Raw genomic sequence first — 20907 nt, 5'->3', positions numbered from 1 at the left:
CCGGAGGGAGGATTTCTCATTCCGTTCATCCTTGGCGTCACTGACGAACTCTTTCAGGAGCAAGCAGGCGAATGACGCAGTCACATCGATAACGAAACGTGTTCCTTCTCTGATATAATCCTTGATGTTTTCGCGTCATCAATAAAAACATCTGGGATGATATTGTTATAAGCTGGTTCGAGGACATTTATTGTGGAGTGAGTTTCTAATGAACGAAATCTTAATATATAAATAGCATAGTAAATCGGCGAAATTGAAAATTGTTACTTGAATAACGCATGTATTTGATACCAGTATCTACAGAATATACAGTGATCTGGTAAAGTTCAAAAATTCATTACAAGTTATAACGGCTGTTTGTTTTCTTAAAACATTACTTGTACTTGAAATCAAACGAACAATTAATTGATATAAACATGAAGACATGACGTTTCTTAATATCCCAGTACAAACACGTGTTCCATTTCACAATGGACGTTATATTTAGCTATCGTCATCCAATTCCCAATCCTTCTTACTTTGGTATCCTCTATTCTATAAGTAATTTGTCATCGTTTGATTTAGTTCATAAAGTCCACCCCCTCCAATCACAAATCATAAACGCACTTGGAAACGAAACATTTATATAGTATATAATGTAATCATTTTTCAGAAAGGTTCAAATAATCTTTTCTTAACCCACCTCCCAGATGAATAAAATTGATAAACAACATAGATTAAAGCAAGAATATTTTTTTTATTTTGTGAACCAAAAATACCATGTAAACACTTCTGTATACAAAATATGTGTCATGTATATACATGTTTTATTAATATAACTCCTGAAATATATAGATCTGTATCAACCTAACAAATAATATAAAATCTTTGTGACACGTCGTGCACGTCCGATATATGGAGAAAAGCTGATCCAGTAACGAGTATCAATAGATCACTGGAATAAAGAGTATGGACATTATATAGAGTGGTAATACTGATGGTACCCCACGGATCATGGATACGCCCAATGCTTATAAAAAGTGAACGTACGCTACCGAGTGTAGAGATGGTAAAGCATGGCTTATGGAGAACGGAAAATAGCCCACCGGGTACAGGATGTGGAGAAATGACATATCGTATTCGTAGATTGTCATGCTTAACCTACAGCTGTTTCTTTAGTGACAATACAAACATTTAGGACAAACAGTGAAATCACCTTAGGACTATAATAGTGAAATAACATAAACATAAGTTGATCTAAATATTATACTGTAGATATACGGTCATATTCTTTGAACTTTTGAGCTTGTTGTATTATACATTATCATGCTTTGGCAAAGTACGCTTTCTATATGAACATATAAAGAAATTTATTGTATACACTGCATTACTGAAAGAAATTTGAACAATTTGCCATGAAACTATTGAAAATCGGTAAATCGCTAAATGAGTACGTGAAAATAAACACAGATTATGCATATCTCTACAATCTCAAGTGGAGTGCTGATTAATTATTTGATAATTAAGTATCCTACACCTTAATTATACCAGGTAAAATACCTTTAATTACAAGAGATCCCAGAGGGATCTTGGCGCCCACCAAAGAATGATCTATGTCTGAGACAGATTACTTCATTATTTTCTGAGAAACAGCAGTGAAATCCAATATGGTAGCTGGTTGGCCATCTTGTTTACCGATCAGTGCTAAAGATACTATGCACAACTAAATCCCAAGGGGAACCTGCAGATGAAATATGAGAGATATCCTTCAGTAATTTCTGACAAATAGCCATAACTATCAAAATTCAGGATGTCGGCCAGTTGGCTATCTTGTTGACCGATCGGTCCCAAAATGCAATATGCACAGCTATTGTCGTAGGGGAACCTACTTATGAAATTTGAGAAAGATCCCTTCAGTACTTTCTGAGAAATAGCGGTGACAATCGTTAACTAACAAAATCCAAGATGGCTGCCAGTCGGCCATCTTGTTAACCGATCGGTCCCAAAATGCAATATGCACAACTAGGGCCCTAAGGGAAACTACAGGTGAAATTTGAGAAAGATCTTTTCAATACTTTCTGAGAAATAGCAGTAACAAATTTTAATTATCAAAATCCAAGATGGCCGCCGGTCGGCCATCTTGTTGACTAATCGGTCCCAAAATGCAATATGCACAACTAGGGCCCTAGGGGAACCTACATATGAAATTTGAAAAAGATCCCTTTAGTACTTTCTGAGAAATAGCGGTAACAAGAATTGTTAACGGACGGACGGACGAAAGGCGATTTGAATAGCCTAAAAATGTCAATCTTCATATTCCGTTCATAATTGAATCGGGAATTATTACAATAAATCAACGTACTAAAACACTGAAAGCTGAAAAGATTAAATAAAAAGCTGCCACTTAAACAGGCCATGTAAATACAGATATACAATACTTAGGATAATTTTATAATGTATAATATATTGATATAATGTGATATCATTTTGGTCATTATGTCAGCTAATAAAGGCTGTACTATTTAATCCAAATCAATCTGCTTTCTGTAGGATAACAAATAGAAAATTAATTATGATAAAATCTTGCTTCTGGTCCCCTGGATTATGAAAATTCAACAATCCATTTTCTCTAAAATGATTGTCTATACATTCAGATAACGCGTACAATCGTGTGTCAGTGCAGAAGCCCGCGTCAAGTATCAACATTGCACAAAAAAATAAAACAAAGTTTTCTTTTGCTTTTTGGGCTTCTTCAAATTCGTGTGAACTCGTGAGCGAATACTTCAGCATGTTACTCATAAAATAAAATAATTTCAATTGGGATTACTGTTAACAACTTTTGTTGCTTATGCTGATCTTGGCGAGCTGGAACAAGAATTCAAATGTTTCTTGAATACGTGTAATAGTATAAAACATGAGTGAATTGTCAATGAACTTTCACCTATTCGTGAATACGTGTAATAGTATAAAACGTGAATGAATTGTCAGTGAACCTTCACCTATTCGTGAATACGTGTAAAAGTATAAAACGTGAGTGAATTGTCAGTGAGCTTTAACCTATTCGTAAATACGTGTAATAGTATAAAACGTGAATGAATTGTCAGTGAACCTTCACCTATTCGTGAATACGTGGAAAAGTATAAAACGCGAGTGAATTGTCAGTGAGCTTTAACCTATTCGTAAATACGTGTAATAGTATAAAACGTGAGTGAATTGTTAGTGAGCCTTCACCTATTCGTGAATACGTGTAATAGCATAAAACGTGAGTGAATTGTTAGTGAGCCTTCACCTATTCGTGAATACGTGTAATAGCATAAAACGTGAATGAATTGTCAGTGAACCTTCACCTATTCGTGAATACGTGGAAAAGTATAAAACGCGAGTGAATTGTCAGTGAGCTTTAACCTATTCGTAAATACGTGTAATAGTATAAAACGCGAGTGAATTGTCAGTGAGCTTTAACCTATTCGTAAATACGTGTAATAGTATAAAACGTGAGTGAATTGTCTGTGAGCCTTCACCTTTTCGTGAATACGTGTAATAGTATAAAACGTTAGTGAATTGTCAATGAACCTTCACCTATTCATGAATTCGTGTAATAGTATAAAACGTGATTGAATTGTCTGTGAGCCTTCACCTTTTCGTGAATACGTGTAATAGTATAAAACGTGAGTGAATTGTCAGTGAACCTTCATCTATTCGTGAATACGTGTAATAGTATAAAACGTGAGTGAGTTGTCAGTGAACCTTCACCTATTCGTAAATACGTGTAAAAGTATAAAACGTGAGTGAATTGTTAGTTAGCCTTCACCTATTCGTGAATACGTGTAATAGCATAAAACGTGAGTGAATTGTCAGTGAACCTTCACCTATTCGTGAATACGTGTAACAGTATAAAACGTGAGTGAATTGTCAGTGAACCTTCACCTATTCGTGAATACGTGTAAAAGTATAAAACGTGAGTGAGTTGTCAGTGAACCTTCACCTATTCGTGAATACGTGGAAAAGTATAAAACGCGAGTGAATTGTCAGTGAGCTTTCACCTATTCGTGAATACGTGTAATAGTATAAAACGTTAGTGAATTGTCAATGAACCTTCACCTATTCATGAATTCGTGTAATAGTATAAAACGTGATTGAATTGTCTGTGAGCCTTCACCTTTTCGTGAATACGTGTAATAGTATAAAACGTGAGTGAATTGTCAGTGAACCTTCATCTATTCGTGAATACGTGTAATAGTATAAAACGTGAGTGAGTTGTCAGTGAACCTTCACCTATTCGTAAATACGTGTAAAAGTATAAAACGTGAGTGAATTGTCAGTGAACCTTCACCTATTCGTGAATATGTGTAATAGTATAAAACGTGAGTGAATTCTCAGTGAGCCTTCACCTTTTCGTGAATACGTGTAATAGTATAAAACGTGAGTGAATTGTCAGTGAGCTTTAACCTATTCGTGAATACGTGTAATAGCATAAAACGTAAGTGAGTTGTTAGTGAGCCTTCACCTTTTCGTGAATACGTGTATGAGTATAAAACGCGAGTGAATTGTCAGTGAGCCTTCACCTTTTCGTGAATATGTGTAATAGTATAAAACGTGATTGAATTGTCAGTGAACCTTCACCTATTCGTGAATACTTGTATGAGTATAAAACGTGAGTGAGTTGTCAGTGAACCTTCACCTATTCGTGAATACGTGTAAAAGTATAAAACGTGAGTGAATTGTCAGTGAACCTTCATCTATTCGTGAATATGTGTAATAGTATAAAACGTGAGTGAATTGTCAGTGAACCTTCATCCATTCGTGAATATGTGTAATAGTATAAAACGTGAGTGAATTGTCAGTGAGGCTTCACCACTTCGTGAATACGTGTAATAGTATAAAACGTGAGTGAATTGTCAGTGAACCTTCACCTATTCGTGAATACGTGTAAAAGTATAAAACGTGAGTGAGTTGTCAGTGAACCTTCACCTATTCGTGAATACGTGGAAAAGTATAAAACGCGAGTGAATTGTCAGTGAGCTTTCACCTATTCGTGAATACGTGTAATAGTATAAAACGTTAGTGAATTGTCAATTAACCTTCACCTATTCATGAATTCGTGTAATAGTATAAAACGTGATTGAATTGTCTGTGAGCCTTCACCTTTTCGTGAATACGTGTAATAGTATAAAACGTGAGTGAGTTGTCAGTGAACCTTCACCTATTCGTAAATACGTGTAAAAGTATAAAACGTGAGTGAATTGTCAGTGAACCTTCATCTATTCGTGAATACGTGTAATAGTATAAAACGTGAGTGAGTTGTCAGTGAACCTTCACCTATTCGTAAATACGTGTAAAAGTATAAAACGTGAGTGAATTGTCAGTGAACCTTCACCTATTCGTGAATATGTGTAATAGTATAAAACGTGAGTGAATTCTCAGTGAGCCTTCACCTTTTCGTGAATACGTGTAATAGTATAAAACGTGAGTGAATTGTCAGTGAGCTTTAACCTATTCGTGAATACGTGTAATAGCATAAAACGTAAGTGAGTTGTAAGTGAGTTGTTAGTGAGCCTTCACCTTTTCGTGAATACGTGTATGAGTATAAAACGCGAGTGAATTGTTAGTGAGCCTTCACCTTTTCGTGAATATGTGTAATAGTATAAAACGTGATTGAATTGTCAGTGAACCTTCACCTATTCGTGAATACGTGTATGAGTATAAAACGTGAGTGAGTTGTCAGTGAACCTTCACCTATTCGTGAATGCGTGTAAAAGTATAAAACGTGAGTGAATTGTCAGTGAACCTTCATCTATTCGTGAATATGTGTAATAGTATAAAACGTGAGTGAATTGTCAGTGAACCTTCATCCATTCGTGAATATGTGTAATAGTATAAAACGTGAGTGAATTGTCAGTGAGGCTTCACCACTTCGTGAATACGTGTAATAGTATAAAACGTGAGTGAATTGTTAGTGAACCTTCATCTATTCGTGAATACGTGTAAAAGTATAAAACGTGAGTGAGTTGTCAGTGAACCTTCACCTATTCGTGAATACGTGTATGAGTATAAAACGTGAGTGAATTGTCAGTGAGTCTTCACCTATTCGTGAATACGTGGAAAAGTATAAAACGTGAGTGAATTGTCAGTGAGCTTTCACCTTTTCGTGAATACGTGTAGTAGTATAAAACGTGAGTGAATTGTCAGTGAACTTTACTCTATTACGTTAAAAATAATGTAGACGTGAATTAATGTTCATTTTACACGCAAGAATAAAGTGGTTTACAGTAATCAGAGAGCATATACCAAACGATTCGGGTTACTTATATTATCCTAAATCTTTTACAACTATAAATTAAAATTCATGTTTCATGAATTCGATCACGTCGACTTCTTTGTCATGTAAAGCTTGCATCACTTATCAACTAAGAGCCGTGACGTCCCATTTAAAAGTCACTAGTTACATCCTTCAGACACCTCTCAGTTAAGAGTCACTAGTTATCGGATTCCCCTTCAGACATCTCCCAGTTCAGAGTCACTAGTTACCCACCTTCAGACAACTCCCAGTTAAGAGTCACTAGTTATCCCCTTCAGAAACCTCACAGTAAAGAGTCAATATTAGCCCATCTTCAGACACCTCCCAGTTAAGAGTTACTAGTTATCCCCTTCAGACACCTCCCAGTTAAGAGTCAATATTAGCCCATCTTCAGACACCTCCCAGTTAAGAGTCACTAGTAACCCACCTTCAGACACCTCCCAGTTAAGAGTCACTAGTTACCTACCTTCAGACACCTCCCAGTTAAGAGTCACTAGATACCCCCTCCATCAGACACATCCCAGTTCAGAGTCACTAGTTACCCATCTTCAGGCACCTCCCACTTAAGAGTTACTAATTACCCCCTCCCTCAGACACCTCCCAGTTAAGAGTCACTAGTTACCCACCTTCAGACACCTCCCAGTTAAGAGTCACTATTTACTCACCTTCAGACACCTCCCAGTTAAGAGTTACTAATTATGCCCCCCTTCAGAAACCTCCCAGTTAAGAGTCAATAGTAACCCATCTTCAGACACCTCCCAGTTAAGAGTCAATATTAGCCCATCTTCAGACACCTTCCAGTTAAGAGTCACTAGTAACCCACCTTCAGACACCTTCCAGTTAAGAGTCACTAGCTACCCTCCTCCCTCAGACACATCCCAGTTCAGAGTCAATAGTAACTCATCTTCAGACACCTCCCAGTTATGAGTCACTAGTAACCCACCTTCAGACACCTCCCAGTTATGAGTCACTAGTTACCCACCTTCAGACACATCCCAGTTCAGAGTCACTAGTTACACATCTTCAGGCACCTCCCAGTTAAGAGTTAGTAATAATCCCCTCCCTCAGACACCTCCCAGTTAAGAGTCAATATAAGCCCATCATCTTCAGACACCTCCCAGTTAAGAGTCACTATTTACTCACCTTCAGACACCTCCCAGTTAAGAGTCACTAGTTACCCACCTTCAGACACCTCCCAGTTAAGAGTCACTATTTACCCACCTTCAGACACCTCCCAGTTAAGAGTCACTATTTACCCACCTTCAGACACCTCCCAGTTCGGAGTCAATAGTAACCCACCTTCAGACACCTCCCAGTTAGGAGTCACTAGTTATCCCCTTCAGACACCTCCCAGTTAAGAGTCACTTATTACCCTCCCCCCTTTCAGACACATCCCAGTTAAGAGTTAATAGTAATCCATCTTCAGACACCTCCCAGTTAAGAGTCGCTATCTAACCCCCCCCCCCACCCTCAGACACATCCCAGTTCAGAGTCACTAGTTACCCATCTTCAGACACCTCCCAGTTAAGAGTCACTAGATACCCCCTCCCTCAGACACATCCCAGTTCAGAGTCACTAGTTACCCATCTTCAGGCACCTCCCAGTTAAGAGTTACTAATTACCCCCTCCCTCAGACACCTCCCGGTTAAGAGTCACTAGTTACCCACCTTCAGACACCTCCCAGTTAAGAGTTAGTAATAACCCCCTCCCTCAGACACCTCCCAGTTAAGAGTCAATATTAGCCCATCTTCAGACACCTCCCAGTTAAGAGTCACTATTTACCCACCTTCAGACACATCCCAGTTCAGAGTCAATAGTAACCCATCTTCAGACACGTCCCAGTTAAGAGTCACTAGCAACTCACCTTCAGACACCTCCCAGTTAAGAGTCACTAGTAACCCACCTTCAGACACCTCCCAGTTAAGAGTCACTAGATACCCCCTCCCTCAGACACCTCCCAGTTATGAGTCACTAGTTACCCACCTTCAGACACCTCCCAGTTAAGAGTTAGTAATAACCCTCTCCCTCAGACACCTCCCAGTTAAGAGTCAATATTAGCCCATCTTCAGACACCTCCCAGTTAAGAGTCACTATTTACCCACCTTCAGACACATCCCAGTTCAGAGTCAATAGTAACCCATCTTCAGACACGTCCCAGTTAAGAGTCACTAGCAACTCACCTTCAGACACCTCCCAGTTAAGAGTCACTAGTAACCCACCTTCAGACACCTCCCAGTTAAGAGTCACTAGTTATCGGTTCCCTTCAGACACCTCCAAGTTAAGAGTCACTAGTAACCCACCTTCAGACACCTCCAGGTTAAGAGTCACTAGTTACTCCCCCTTCAGACACCTCCCAGTTAAGAGTCACTAGCTACTCCCCCCTTCAGACACCTCCCAGTTCAGAGTCAATAGTAACCCACCTTCAGACACCTCCCAGTTAAGAGTCACTATTTACCCACCTTCAGACACCTCCCAGTTCGGAGTCAATAGTAACCCACCTTCAGACACATCCCAGTTAAGAGTTAATAGTAATCCATCTTCAGACACCTCCCAGTTAAGAGTCACTTATTACCCTCCCCCCTTTCAGACACATCCCAGTTAAGAGTTAATAGTAATCCATCTTCAGACACCTCCCAGTTAAGAGTCACTATCTAACCCCCCCCCCCACCCTCAGACACATCCCAGTTCAGAGTCACTAGTTACCCATCTTCAGACACCTCCCAGTTAAGAGTCACTAGATACCCCCTCCCTCAGACACATCCCAGTTCAGAGTCACTAGTTACCCATCTTCAGGCACCTCCCAGTTAAGAGTTACTAATTACCCTCTCCCTCAGACACCTCCCAGTTAAGAGTCACTAGTTACCCACCTTCAGACACCTCCCAGTTAAGAGTCACTATTTACTCACCTTCAGACACATCCCAGTTAAGAGTTACTAATTATGCCCCCCCCTTCAGACACCTTCCAGTTAAGAGTCACTAGTAACCCACCTTCAGACACCTTCCAGTTAAGAGTCACTAGCTACTCTCCTCCCTCAGACACATCCCAGTTCAGAGTCAATAGTAACTCATCTTCAGACACCTCCCAGTTAAGAGTCACTAGATACCCCCTCCCTCAGACACCTCCCAGTTATGAGTCACTAGTTACCCACCTTCAGACACCTCCCAGTTAAGAGTTAGTAATAACCCCCTCCCTCAGAACCTCCCAGTTAAGAGTCAATATTAGCCCATCTTCAGACACCTCCCAGTTAAGAGTCACTATTTACCCACCTTCAGACACATCCCAGTTCAGAGTCAATAGTAACCCATCTTCAGACACGTCCCAGTTAAGAGTCACTAGCAACTCACCTTCAGACACCTCCCAGTTAAGAGTCACTAGTAACCCACCTTCAGACACCTCCCAGTTAAGAGTCACTAGTTATCGGTTCCCTTCAGACACCTCCCAGTTAAGAGTCACTAGTAACCCACCTTCAGACACCTCCAGGTTAAGAGTCACTAGTTACTCCCCCCTTCAGACACCTCCCAGTTAAGAGTCACTAGCTACTCCCCCCTTCAGACACCTCCCAGTTCAGAGTCAATAGTAACCCATCTTCAGACACCTCCCAGTTCAGAGTCACTAGTTACCCACCTTCAGACACCTCCCAGTTAAGAGTCACTAGTTACCCACCTTCAGACACCTCCCAATTGTAACTGTATCGATCACCACTGGACACCTTGGGTGAGTGATGTTCTACATCTAGCCTTTCACATTTGGATTACGTTGGCCTAAGTCCACGATTTTAGTGATTCTGTGAATAGTCCTATATGTCTATAGCACGAGTTCGAGACGTACACATAGAGAATAACCAAGCCAGACCGTCTAACAGAAAATAATAATAGAAGGGGGCCAAATCATAGCACCGGAAAATGAAAAAAATTGTTAAACTGATTTCTCTTCTGGGTACGAGAAAATAACACATGTGCATCATAAAATGGAACGAATCGAATAGAACTAAACACTTCCATTCAAAAAATATCCAAATATCACTTTGGTAAGTATAATATCAAGTGAACATGAATTGCACCGAAATACAATCTTCATTTAGTCTTCGAAACAAATAAACAGTCTATGGCGTCAAAATAGACGTTCTCACAACAATCTTTTGACAATTCTGGTGTTTATATTATAGAACGGTATATGATATAAATTGTAGTTCAATGTAAATGGAGCATATCAGCGCGTTAAATTCGTGTAGCAAGAATTTGGTCGATTGAACACAGGACGTAAATGCTTATATATGACCCAAATCCAAGTTGTATAATAGCTTAATCAATCCGTAAATGGATCAATATCAGTATTTCTACGATCTACATAAGTTAAGTTATTCATCCTGACAATTCTTAATATACAAGTCAGATCTTTGTTTAAGTTCAACTGAGTTACAAGGGGCAGATGATATCATTATTGAAAATATATATGAACTATGTTATGGCGCGGCAACTGCCACCAATGTTGTCAAACACATAAAATATCATTATCAATTGGATGTTAGTCCAAACGAAAGTACATGTAACAATAATCACTGCCATCCTTCAGATCTTCCAGTCAATATGAATTTGCACCTTGATTTTGGAGGCCCCCGATGAACGCTCCAACACGTTAAATACCATTTTTAGACAATAGGATGGTTCACCTATGTAGGAGATGGTGTCCATTGTGACCCTCTCCCTCCTCTTCAGCATCACTAGCCTTGTAGTGATACGTTATAGGCACGTTTTGGTCACCGTCCTCGTTCCGATTCCCAACTTCCTGTTTCGTGGCCTTGTCCTGGTCCTTCTTGAAGCACTTCTTTCTCACAACATGGATGATTATTGCTATAATGATAGGAATGGGCGTGAAGAGAGAGCAGTTGACTGGTGAGACTATAGCAATATCCGAGTCAGGATGAGGGAGGGACAACTGTAGCAGTACAATAGCCACCCCAGAATTCTGTATCCCTGTTTCTATGGCAATGGTCAAAATATCTGATTTGTTGCGTCTTGCTAAAAGTGCCATGACAGCACCAAACAGAAAACCTATATATGGCAACAGAGCACCCGCCAATAGATTCAAAGGCGTCATCAACCTAAATATATAAAGGTTAGCATAAATACCTATGGTAAACACTAGGACACAGAAAACCACAGCCAGCACACGCAGTAGTTTGAGCAGGCATTCGGCCACTTTCGGCAGCTTCTTCTGTAGGACGATACCGATACCGACCGGAATTATAAGTCCGACGAGAGAAGTGACAATATTTAGAAAAGGGATGGTGACGTTTTCTGTCCGGTAGATGACATGGATCCCTAGTGTAAACAACCACATGGGAATGAGGGCTGAAACAGAAACAAATACGTCGTATTTTCGCAACAAAAGTGTAAATCACGATTTCTTGTCGAACTAAATTCAATATTCGTAATATATATGGGATGGTTACGTGACAAATGTTTTTTTCTATGAAATACATTTGGCCTAAGATTCCCTGACCCTTACACATGTCTACACACCTATTCGTTGTCAACACACCTTAGTTTTGTGTCCGTCTATCTAGAGCATGATTGCGGTGATCGTGACAGACAAGGAAAGGAGTAACATCATCCTTTGTGAACATTCCACCGATCTGTGCAATTGACCACGCGTGCTTTCGTGATATGTAAGACGTCTGTTGACTCTAGAGAAGTCACCTACATTTCTATGTAATGTGAATTCATTGTGTATATACTTTGATCATCATAAATTTTAGCTCACCTGGCCCGAAGCGCCAGTGAGCTTATGTTATGGCGCGGCGTCCGTCGTCAGTCGTCTGTCAACTTTTCATAAAAATCCCTACTTGTCATAAACGGCTGAATGGATTTTGACCAAATCTGGTCTGAAGCTTTCTAGGGTGAAGGACTACCAATTTTGTATAAACGGTGGGTCTGGTCCCCCAAGGGCCCGAGGGGCGGGGCCCAATCGGGAAAACATAGAAAATTCTTTAAAATCCTTCTTCTGCTGTAGGAATAAAGGGATTTAGTCTGCAGCTTCCTTGGGTGAAGGGGAACCAATTTTGTATAAACGATGTGGGACCATCCCCCAATTTTGTATAAACGATGTGGGACCATCCCCCAGTGGCCAGGGAGGCGGGGTCCTATAGGGGAAATATAGCAAATTTTTTAAAGGGACAATTCAGTCTAAGAGTACATTAAAATTTGTTGATATTTCGGAAACAAACCGGTTCTTATAGGAATTAGATTATTTGGTTATACTGTGATATGCCAGAAAACCCGCTGTAGTTAAATGTATGTGAAATGTTCAAACTCGCTCGCTATCCGCCATTACACATAGTGGTCGGATGTCTTGCATGCCGAACCCTGGCCTTGTGCCCTAAGAATGTTTTGTCTAGAACTACTCAAATTGCTCCTACAGTATTGTGTTTACCTTATCAGATACATGTTCTTGTCTAAAAATAATTCCATCAACTCTTCAGTGATTATGTATTGCAATTGTTTAACGTGCGTGACGTTAGCCCGGGTATAGGTACATGTACAGCGTACATGTTGTACCTGCTTAATCGTATTGATCAATTATTTGGAATTTCAACGGTATCAATCAAAATACTTAACAATGTCGTGGGTCAATATTTCTTGTTATATGTTTCATAAGGAATGTAGAAAAACACATTTATGTCATATTTTGCTTCCTGGTTATGTAACAGAATTAGCCTCACTGAATTGTCTCTTTAAAATCCTTATGTATAAATAAAAATATTAAGTTCAAATCTAAAGCATTCAATTTGGAAGATTGTGTTCTTAGCCTGAAACAGGTGAGCGATACATGCGCAATGGGCCTCTTGTTTTTATAATTAAAATGTTGCATTTTGATCAACAGACAATACGATCGTAAGGAATGACTGTACCATTGTGGTACTGCAATAGCTTTGCTTTTGAAATTACCAATGACCTATTCAGTTTCAATAGCAAAGACATTGCAGGACAGCAATGTCATTCCTTATTATTATCGTACTCCCAAAACAGGCACTTCATACACACCGCACACCGGCCGTCCTACATGACCATGGCTGTTAATAGGACATTAATCAAACAAACAAACATACAAACCTATTCTGTTATCAAATTGACCCCGTTGCAATAATATGTCCATCTCAGCAAAATGGTATTTGCAAGCATCGTTTCTCGCTTGCAATGAAGACATCTGATCCTGAGGTATTGATGTGGATTTTTTATATACTCAAGTAAAGGATTACAAACATTAACCTGTAAAGTGTGATTATTTTACAGCTTTGTTCCGCATTCAGAAGTTTGGTTAGTCCGTGTATTAACCATACTGAAGGCAATCATTAAGTTAATTGCTGAACATTTATGATTTTACACAATATACACCATTGTAGGATAAATATTGAGCGATATGGTGCTAATTGGTGTTGATACACAAGCGTCAGTAATGAAATAAACTACACACTATAATGTCAGAGAGGTGCCGAGTGGTACGATAAAATCGTCCGAAACTCTAACACTAAAAGTGAGAAGTGACGCATTAATCTGTCCATCACTTAAAGTCATTATGACAGTCGCCCGGGGCTCACAGGCTACATCTATATCCACCTACATGTACATATCTATGTGATGACAACCTTTTTCTTAACAACATCCGTCCGCCGAAACATTTGATATGTATACATAATATTCCCTAAATGAAAAGCCCTTCCTAAAAACGTGCGCTGTATGCCAACAAACATCCGAAACATGTGAAAGAATTTCTATGCATTTATTATCTTCAAATTCCAACTTGCATGCATAACGAGCGCGTATTTGGGCCAGTCGGTTAAATTTACAGCGGATAGCAGTCTATCGGTGACATTTAAAACAAAATTTGTTTTAATTTTGACTATTATATAGACATTTATGTTGAAGTGATTGGCGTTCCCACAGTTTCACGGCTCTATCACTGTTACTGACAAACAGAGCTTTGTTACACAGACAAGCAAACCTTGTGTCCCTGTGCGTCACATAATTCACGCGTGTTAAATACAACGTGTAACAAAACAACTGGGTATGTGTGTTGATGCCAACCATATTAGTTCCATGTTTATACCCAAATAATGATGTAATACCTTTTGCATTACATAGATGTTCTGTTTTACCTATGAATATGCACACATAGATTTGGAATAAGATAAAAGTCCTCATGTACAGTTAAATGATGGATATTCTATCTAAGTATGTATATATATCTCAAACCTTGACCCAATCCCACCCTTCTCTCACCACGCTTCCACCCTCGAGTCTCCCGGCGACAACCCCATCCATGACACCCAGCCTTGACCCTTCCCCACCCAGATCCGTGTAACCCCACTTACCAAGAGAAGCGATAGTGCTGACAAACGTCATGGTGACACTGAGGGAAACATTCCCGTCAAGGAAGTAGGTGTAGACATTACTGGCCGCTCCCCCCGGGGAACATCCCATGGCAAACAGACCGAATGCCATGGGTGGGGACAACTTTAGGAGATATCCCACTGTGAACGATATCTAGAGGAGAAAATAAGGTCAAAGGTCATGATTATATACGGCAATAATAAAGTAGAATATCATTTTTTTCACAGAAGATAACAAGTTGCAATAACAATATCGATTTTCTGCCCTTTCATTTTTTTCGCGGGTTTGCTAAGATTCAGTAGAGCCGTTTGGGTACTGTTGAATTATCAGGTTTTGTAATAAATAATAATTCCACACGGATTATTCAATTGTCTTTTTTTATCTACGTACGCAAGGCCTAAGGACAATAATCTTGACTGGTAATCGCTGTTTAGAATGTAACTATAATATGAATTTATACAGTATAGCCCATGGCAAGAAGGCAGGTAAGGTACCAGGTAAATGTATCGCTATTTCGTCGATAGATGAAGTAGAAATTATACTACATTTTAATTGACAGAAAACTTCAATAATAAAAACAAGATATCTCGGGGGGATCTTGGCGCCCACCAAGGAATGATCTATGTCTGACAATGGAAAGATGGATCTTTTCTCTGCTTTTCAAACTTTTACTACATACTACATGTGAAATTTGGGAAAGACCCTTTCAATACTTTCTAAGGTATATAGCAGTAACAAACAATTATCAAAACCTAAAATTGCCACCTCTCGGCCATCTTGTTGACCGATCGGTCCCAAAATCCAATATGAAAATCTAGTGTAAGGTCCTAGGAAAACCTCCTCGTGAAATTTAGTGCAGGCAGCTCGCCTGAGACAGATCGCTTCAGTACTTTTGAGAAATAGCGATAACAAACTTTAACTATCAAAATCCAAGATGGCTGCCTGGCGGTCATCTTGTCGACCGATTGGTCCTAAAATGCATTTATGCGTAACTAGGGTCAAAAGGGAACCAACATATGAAAGAGAAAGATTCCTTCAGCACTTTGTGAGAAATAGCGATAACAAGAATTGTTAACGGACGGGAGGAAGGACGGACCACGGTCAAAAAGCGATTTGAATAGCCCACCATCATCAGATGGTGGGCTAAAAAACCACTGATAGCTATTAATCTATTCAACCAGAACCTACAAATGCCATAATATCATCAATATACATCTAACCTATAGTGCCCATAGGTTATGTGTATTATTGATTTCGTAGTAGTTGCCAAGAGATATAAATTTGAATTTGATATGCTAATTGATTTTATACTCAGTTTACGTGTATCAATTTGCACCTTAACAAGTTATTGATATTGACCAATTTATGACCATTTCGCTAGGCATATTTTTCTAAGTTATAAAAACTTTGCTGACCATACAGTGGCGTAGGAAGATGAAACATAATGGGGGCGGCAAAGGTCCTCAATATTTTGTAGATTCTATATATGTTTTGTAGAATCTATGTTTAGTGCAACATTGTGTAGCATTGGTCTCCTTGTGACAGCAGAGAGGCTCTTAAGTGTAGCATTGGTCTCCTTGTGACAGCGGGAGACTCTTACAAACTTAATGGTACTTGGAGGACTCGTATATCGACGAGGTTAAATAAAAATGTGAAAAGTCATTCCTGTATCTATTTCACACGGAGAAAGATCGGTCCAATATCACGTGTGTAACCGGTTCTCATTTCATTCGGAGGAATGACAAAAGTTACCTTACCGAATCGAAACCCGAAACTGCTAGACACACTGTGCTAGCTACATTTAAATTAAATGTTGGTTTTCAATTAAAACTCAATTTACATGAATCAGTTACAAACTTGACACTTTAAAGCTGTTCCACTACACGCTTTAGTGACTTTACAGACAAGGCTCCGATTTCGTGGGATACTTGGCAAACGTACAAACTTTTCAGTAGAAGATGATAAAACTGATCATCTTTGAACTTGCAAATAAATGGTGACAAATGCACGAAGGGCCATCATTCACATGGATCTGACAATTAGTTACAGATTATATAAATATGGACCCACCAGAATGCCCCAAGACCAGTTTTTGGCGTTTTAGGGGTCTAGATAAAAAATCCACAGGGACCTGGCGCGAAAAAATTTTGACCAATAGTATACATATATATATATATATATATTATAGTATCAAGGGTATGAACTCGGCGGTCGAGAAAAACGGACCTATTTTTTTAAAACCGTGATTATTTTAATAAATGGGTTCTATACAACATTGATGGATATCTTACCTTAAAGAGAAATAATTTATCTTTCCATTGAGTGCTTGATGAACAAAACTGGCCCAGTATTGACGAAGTTACGGCTTGATGAATCGGGAAATTTACGAAAAATATGCTAGGTAGACATTTCCCTGTCCGGTCGAAATGTCGTCTCGGCTCTAATGGGCACCTCAAAAACCAAGCCAAAATCACAAAATCTACTCTTCTTGTGGTAAACAGTATCCATAACTGAGTTCATCCACAATCTCTTTTGGAGGTATCATGACCCGTACTTTGTAGAAACTCCATTTAAACATCGTGTAGCTCACTTACTTTAACAGTCACCGCCATGTTCATTTTTCTCTCGGAACGCTTCTCGACTTTAAATATCGTGACTACATTATGCAAATTATGTTATGTTGTGCTTGTCGGTAAACTCGAGAAGCGTTCCGAAAAACAAATGAACATGGCGGTGACGGTTAAAGTAAGTGAACTACACGATGTTTAAATGGAGTTTCTACAAAGTACGGGTCATGACACCTCCAAAGGAGATTGTGGATGAAATCAGTTATGGATACTGTTTACCACCACAAGAGTAGTTTTTGTGATTTTGGCTTGGTTTTTGAGGTGCCCATTAGAGCCGAGACGACATTTCGACCGGACAGGGAAATGTCTAGAACGAATAATCATACCCTGCCTCCACTCCGGTTCCCGGCAGGGTATGAATTCCACCCCGTTGCCGCTAGTGTTGCAAGCCCCGATGTGATCCACATCGGGCACTTTGAGACTGATAAAAATATATTTTTCGGGTATTATCCTTATGTAACTGTATTGTTCTGACAACTATGATCAATATTCAATTCACAAACCTTTCGATTATAATCTTTCATCAACTATTAGTGGTAAAATCCAAGGCAAACACAACACATGTATAATTCTGTTCAAATACGCCGCCATGTTTGATTTACCGGAAACCGTGACGAAATGAAACACTCAACAGGTAAAATATGTTTAAAAGTTTTAAAAAGCCAACAAACTAAGAATAAATATGGTGAAACTGAACAAATGTAAGTATTATTAAGAATTAAGCAAAAAAGAATTTTTAAAGTTCATGTTAAAAACTTTGTAACATTTATTTCTTTCGCAGTGAAATTTGTAGGTCATTCCATATATGGTACTAGGTGCCATATTTGGAGCGCGAGACTTTCTAACGAGAAGCATCATGGCGGCTTAGTGAGCCGTGTCGGAGATGTGAGCCATTCAAAAGTGCTTCAAAACATAATTTAGACATGGAGGTGGGTAAATAAATAATCATTTTATGTTAAAAATGTTTGATATTGTTGAATTTAATTAAAAATTACATGACACACATGAAATGCAACATTTTCACCGCTGGATGTTTTGCAACACTATGGGCAATGGGACGGAATCGTAGCTCTGACGACGACCATCTGTCAGAAATCTGCCGTCCGTCGTTCAGAGCTACGTCATCGCAGCTAGGAAATGTCTACCTAGCATATTTTTCGTAAATTTCCCGATTCATCAAGCCATAACTTCGTCAATACTTGGCCAATTTTATTCATCAAGCACTCAGTGAAAAGATAAATTATTTCTCTTTAAGGTAAGATATCCATCAATGTTGTATAGAACCCATTTATTAAAATAATCACGGTTTTAAAAAAATAGGTCCGTTTTTCTCGACCGCCGAGTTCATACCCTTGATACTATAATATATATATATGTATACTGTTAGTTAAAAAAAGTCGTGCCAGGTCCCTGTGCAAAATTCGGTATCATTATTGCTAGATATATACTAACCTATAAATATGCGTACTGCCGACTTATTGTAGCAAGTTTTATTTCTGATGCTGTTTATAATGGTCATGTAATGTTAAGTTCTGCTAAAAGTTGATACTGTAAATATAACCCCTTCAACGTTCCCAAGGCAACAATTATTTAATCTTATAAATGAAAATAATGAAATTACGTGAATACACCGATATCTGATATATAAAAGTCTGGCGTCTTCTTATCTGTATAGTAATTACTATGTAAATGGAATCAAAGCCTTTTCAAAATATCATATTACGAATATAATATTGATTGATTTTACCAGAGGCATGAGGATGAACTGAGATGCGAGTCCTGTCAGAGGGGCTATGGGTCTCCTCAGCGTTGATTTGACTACTTCAATCTCGGTCCTACATCCCATAGCGATATTGGCCACACAAACCAGTAAAATTACGGAAACTTGGAAAACTCTATTAAGTACACCTTCATGTTTTTTCACTACCACGTCCAAACCCACTGGCAATTCGTACCACGAGTTGTCTCCCTTAGACTGTGTCGCGACGGTTCCATTCAGTTTTCGGTTTACATGGAAAATAAGGGAAGCACGACCAAGAAAAACAGCCCGTGCCGTAACGTTCGGAATGACCGGCACTCCTCCGGTTACGCTGTGATTTATTTCCCCAATCAAGTCCACGACTTCTGTATCTGTCGATGTAGTGTAAATGGTTGAACTTTCAGAAGTATACACAGTGAAGTTGTACGTGATAACTTGTTCATCTCCTTCCGACAATAACAGCCTCCCTTCCCCATGGGGCTCCACGAACTCCAATTCCCAGTTTTGTCCATTGATAAACTGCAGCAGAAAACCTGTGAGTAAAATCACGAGATTCATCATGACATACACGAAGCCTGCTGGCTAGCCATTTGATGCCACAGCCCGAGTGGTGACCTGGATTTCCCCAGTGAAGGTCGCCGCTACACACGTGTGTACGCAGTGTGAAAACTTGTATGTAAACAAAACATGGACGACATGCAAATTGACTTTCGGAAGCTCTCGGGAGTCACCCTTCACGAATCATTATGGAAAACACCCCATGATCATTATAGTACTATTATTATCTTTATTTTCCTCCAAAATGAAGAATACATAAACTGTATTAGGCTAATAATAATATACATGGTAATAACATGAAATAGTATGACAAAATTACGGAAAGGGAGAGAGAGAAAACAAAAAAACATAATTATCATATATTAGCAGCGACGCATATATACAAAAAAGTAACATGTACAAGTCTCTGGTATCAGAGAAAGAGAGAAGAGGACACGATTCTCTCGGATATTTCTATATCAAAAGTATTCTAATGTATACAATATATGTATAATGCATAAAAATATATAAAGAAATACAGGAGTAAGTTTCGCAGTGATTGTAAACCAGCTACACATATATAAATTGAACATACACTGATATCAATCTGATTGAATAGTCCAAGGGACCTCCTAATAATACATGTATTCAGGCGCGGATTCAAGGGGGGGCGGACCCGGCGTACGCCCCCCCTAAAATAGGAGAGAGGAAAAAAGAAAAAGGAAAAAGAAGGGAAAAAGAAAGAGGGGGAGGAAGGAAAAGAAGGAAGAAAGAAAAAAAGAGGGAGAAAGGGAAAAAATTAAGGAATTAGATAAAGAGTGAGAATTAGACAGAAAGCTCCATTTCCTACCTTTACCGTTTGATGTTATCATTTTAAAATCTAAATGTATTCGACTTTGTGGTACATACATGCATGAACATACTTGTATCCAGGCACAATGGAATAATTATATTTTTTTTTTCGTGTAAGTTAAGGTTTTATCTCCATCGCTTAAAAGGTATAATGTAAATCCCTTCAAGTATTTACTTTATTCCAAAATAAAAAAACCCGATAAAATCCCAATATATTAGATAATTTATTGTCATTAATATTCAATATTGACAGGTTATATCTCGATATCCTTAGCAATAAAAGAAAAGGGGGAGAGGTGGGTGGAATGAATTGTAGCTGGCCATGAGTCTTCGCTGGTTGACTATATGTCACGCCCTTCGTTTTCCAGGTTGTAAATGATATATTACACATTTTTGAATAAGCATTAAAATCCTGTATTAAATCCGACTATCAATTCACAAATGTGTGCGTACTTTCAAAACGC

General features: G+C 38.8%; 1 protein-coding gene across 7 annotated transcripts; it reads right to left on the bottom strand.

Moving 5' to 3' along the window:
• Positions 1-898: 898 nt before the first annotated feature.
• Positions 899-19735, bottom strand: LOC138316278 (ileal sodium/bile acid cotransporter-like). 7 transcript variants are annotated; one of them, XR_011207616.1, is made up of 4 exons: positions 19043-19735; positions 14650-14821; positions 3501-11629; positions 899-3326 (listed from the first exon to the last, which is right to left on the bottom strand). XR_011207616.1 is itself a non-coding variant. In XM_069257905.1 (3 exons), the coding sequence occupies exons 1-3, from the start codon at positions 19613-19615 to the stop codon at positions 10944-10946; spliced, it is 1431 nt and encodes a 476-aa protein (XP_069114006.1). In that variant the 5' UTR covers positions 19616-19735; the 3' UTR covers positions 899-10943. The 7 variants fall into 7 exon arrangements, 1 of the variants encoding a protein (XP_069114006.1); XR_011207618.1 differs by having other exon boundaries at positions 899-3848; positions 4023-11629; XR_011207614.1 differs by having other exon boundaries at positions 899-4892; positions 5009-11629.
• Positions 19736-20907: the final 1172 nt, after the last annotated feature.

The sequence above is a fragment of the Argopecten irradians genome, chromosome 2 (assembly GCF_041381155.1).
Source record: "Argopecten irradians isolate NY chromosome 2, Ai_NY, whole genome shotgun sequence".
NCBI lineage: Eukaryota > Metazoa > Mollusca > Bivalvia > Pectinida > Pectinidae > Argopecten > Argopecten irradians.
The sequence above is the reverse complement of the archived record's forward strand: the minus strand, read 5'-3'. Positions and strand labels throughout refer to the sequence as shown.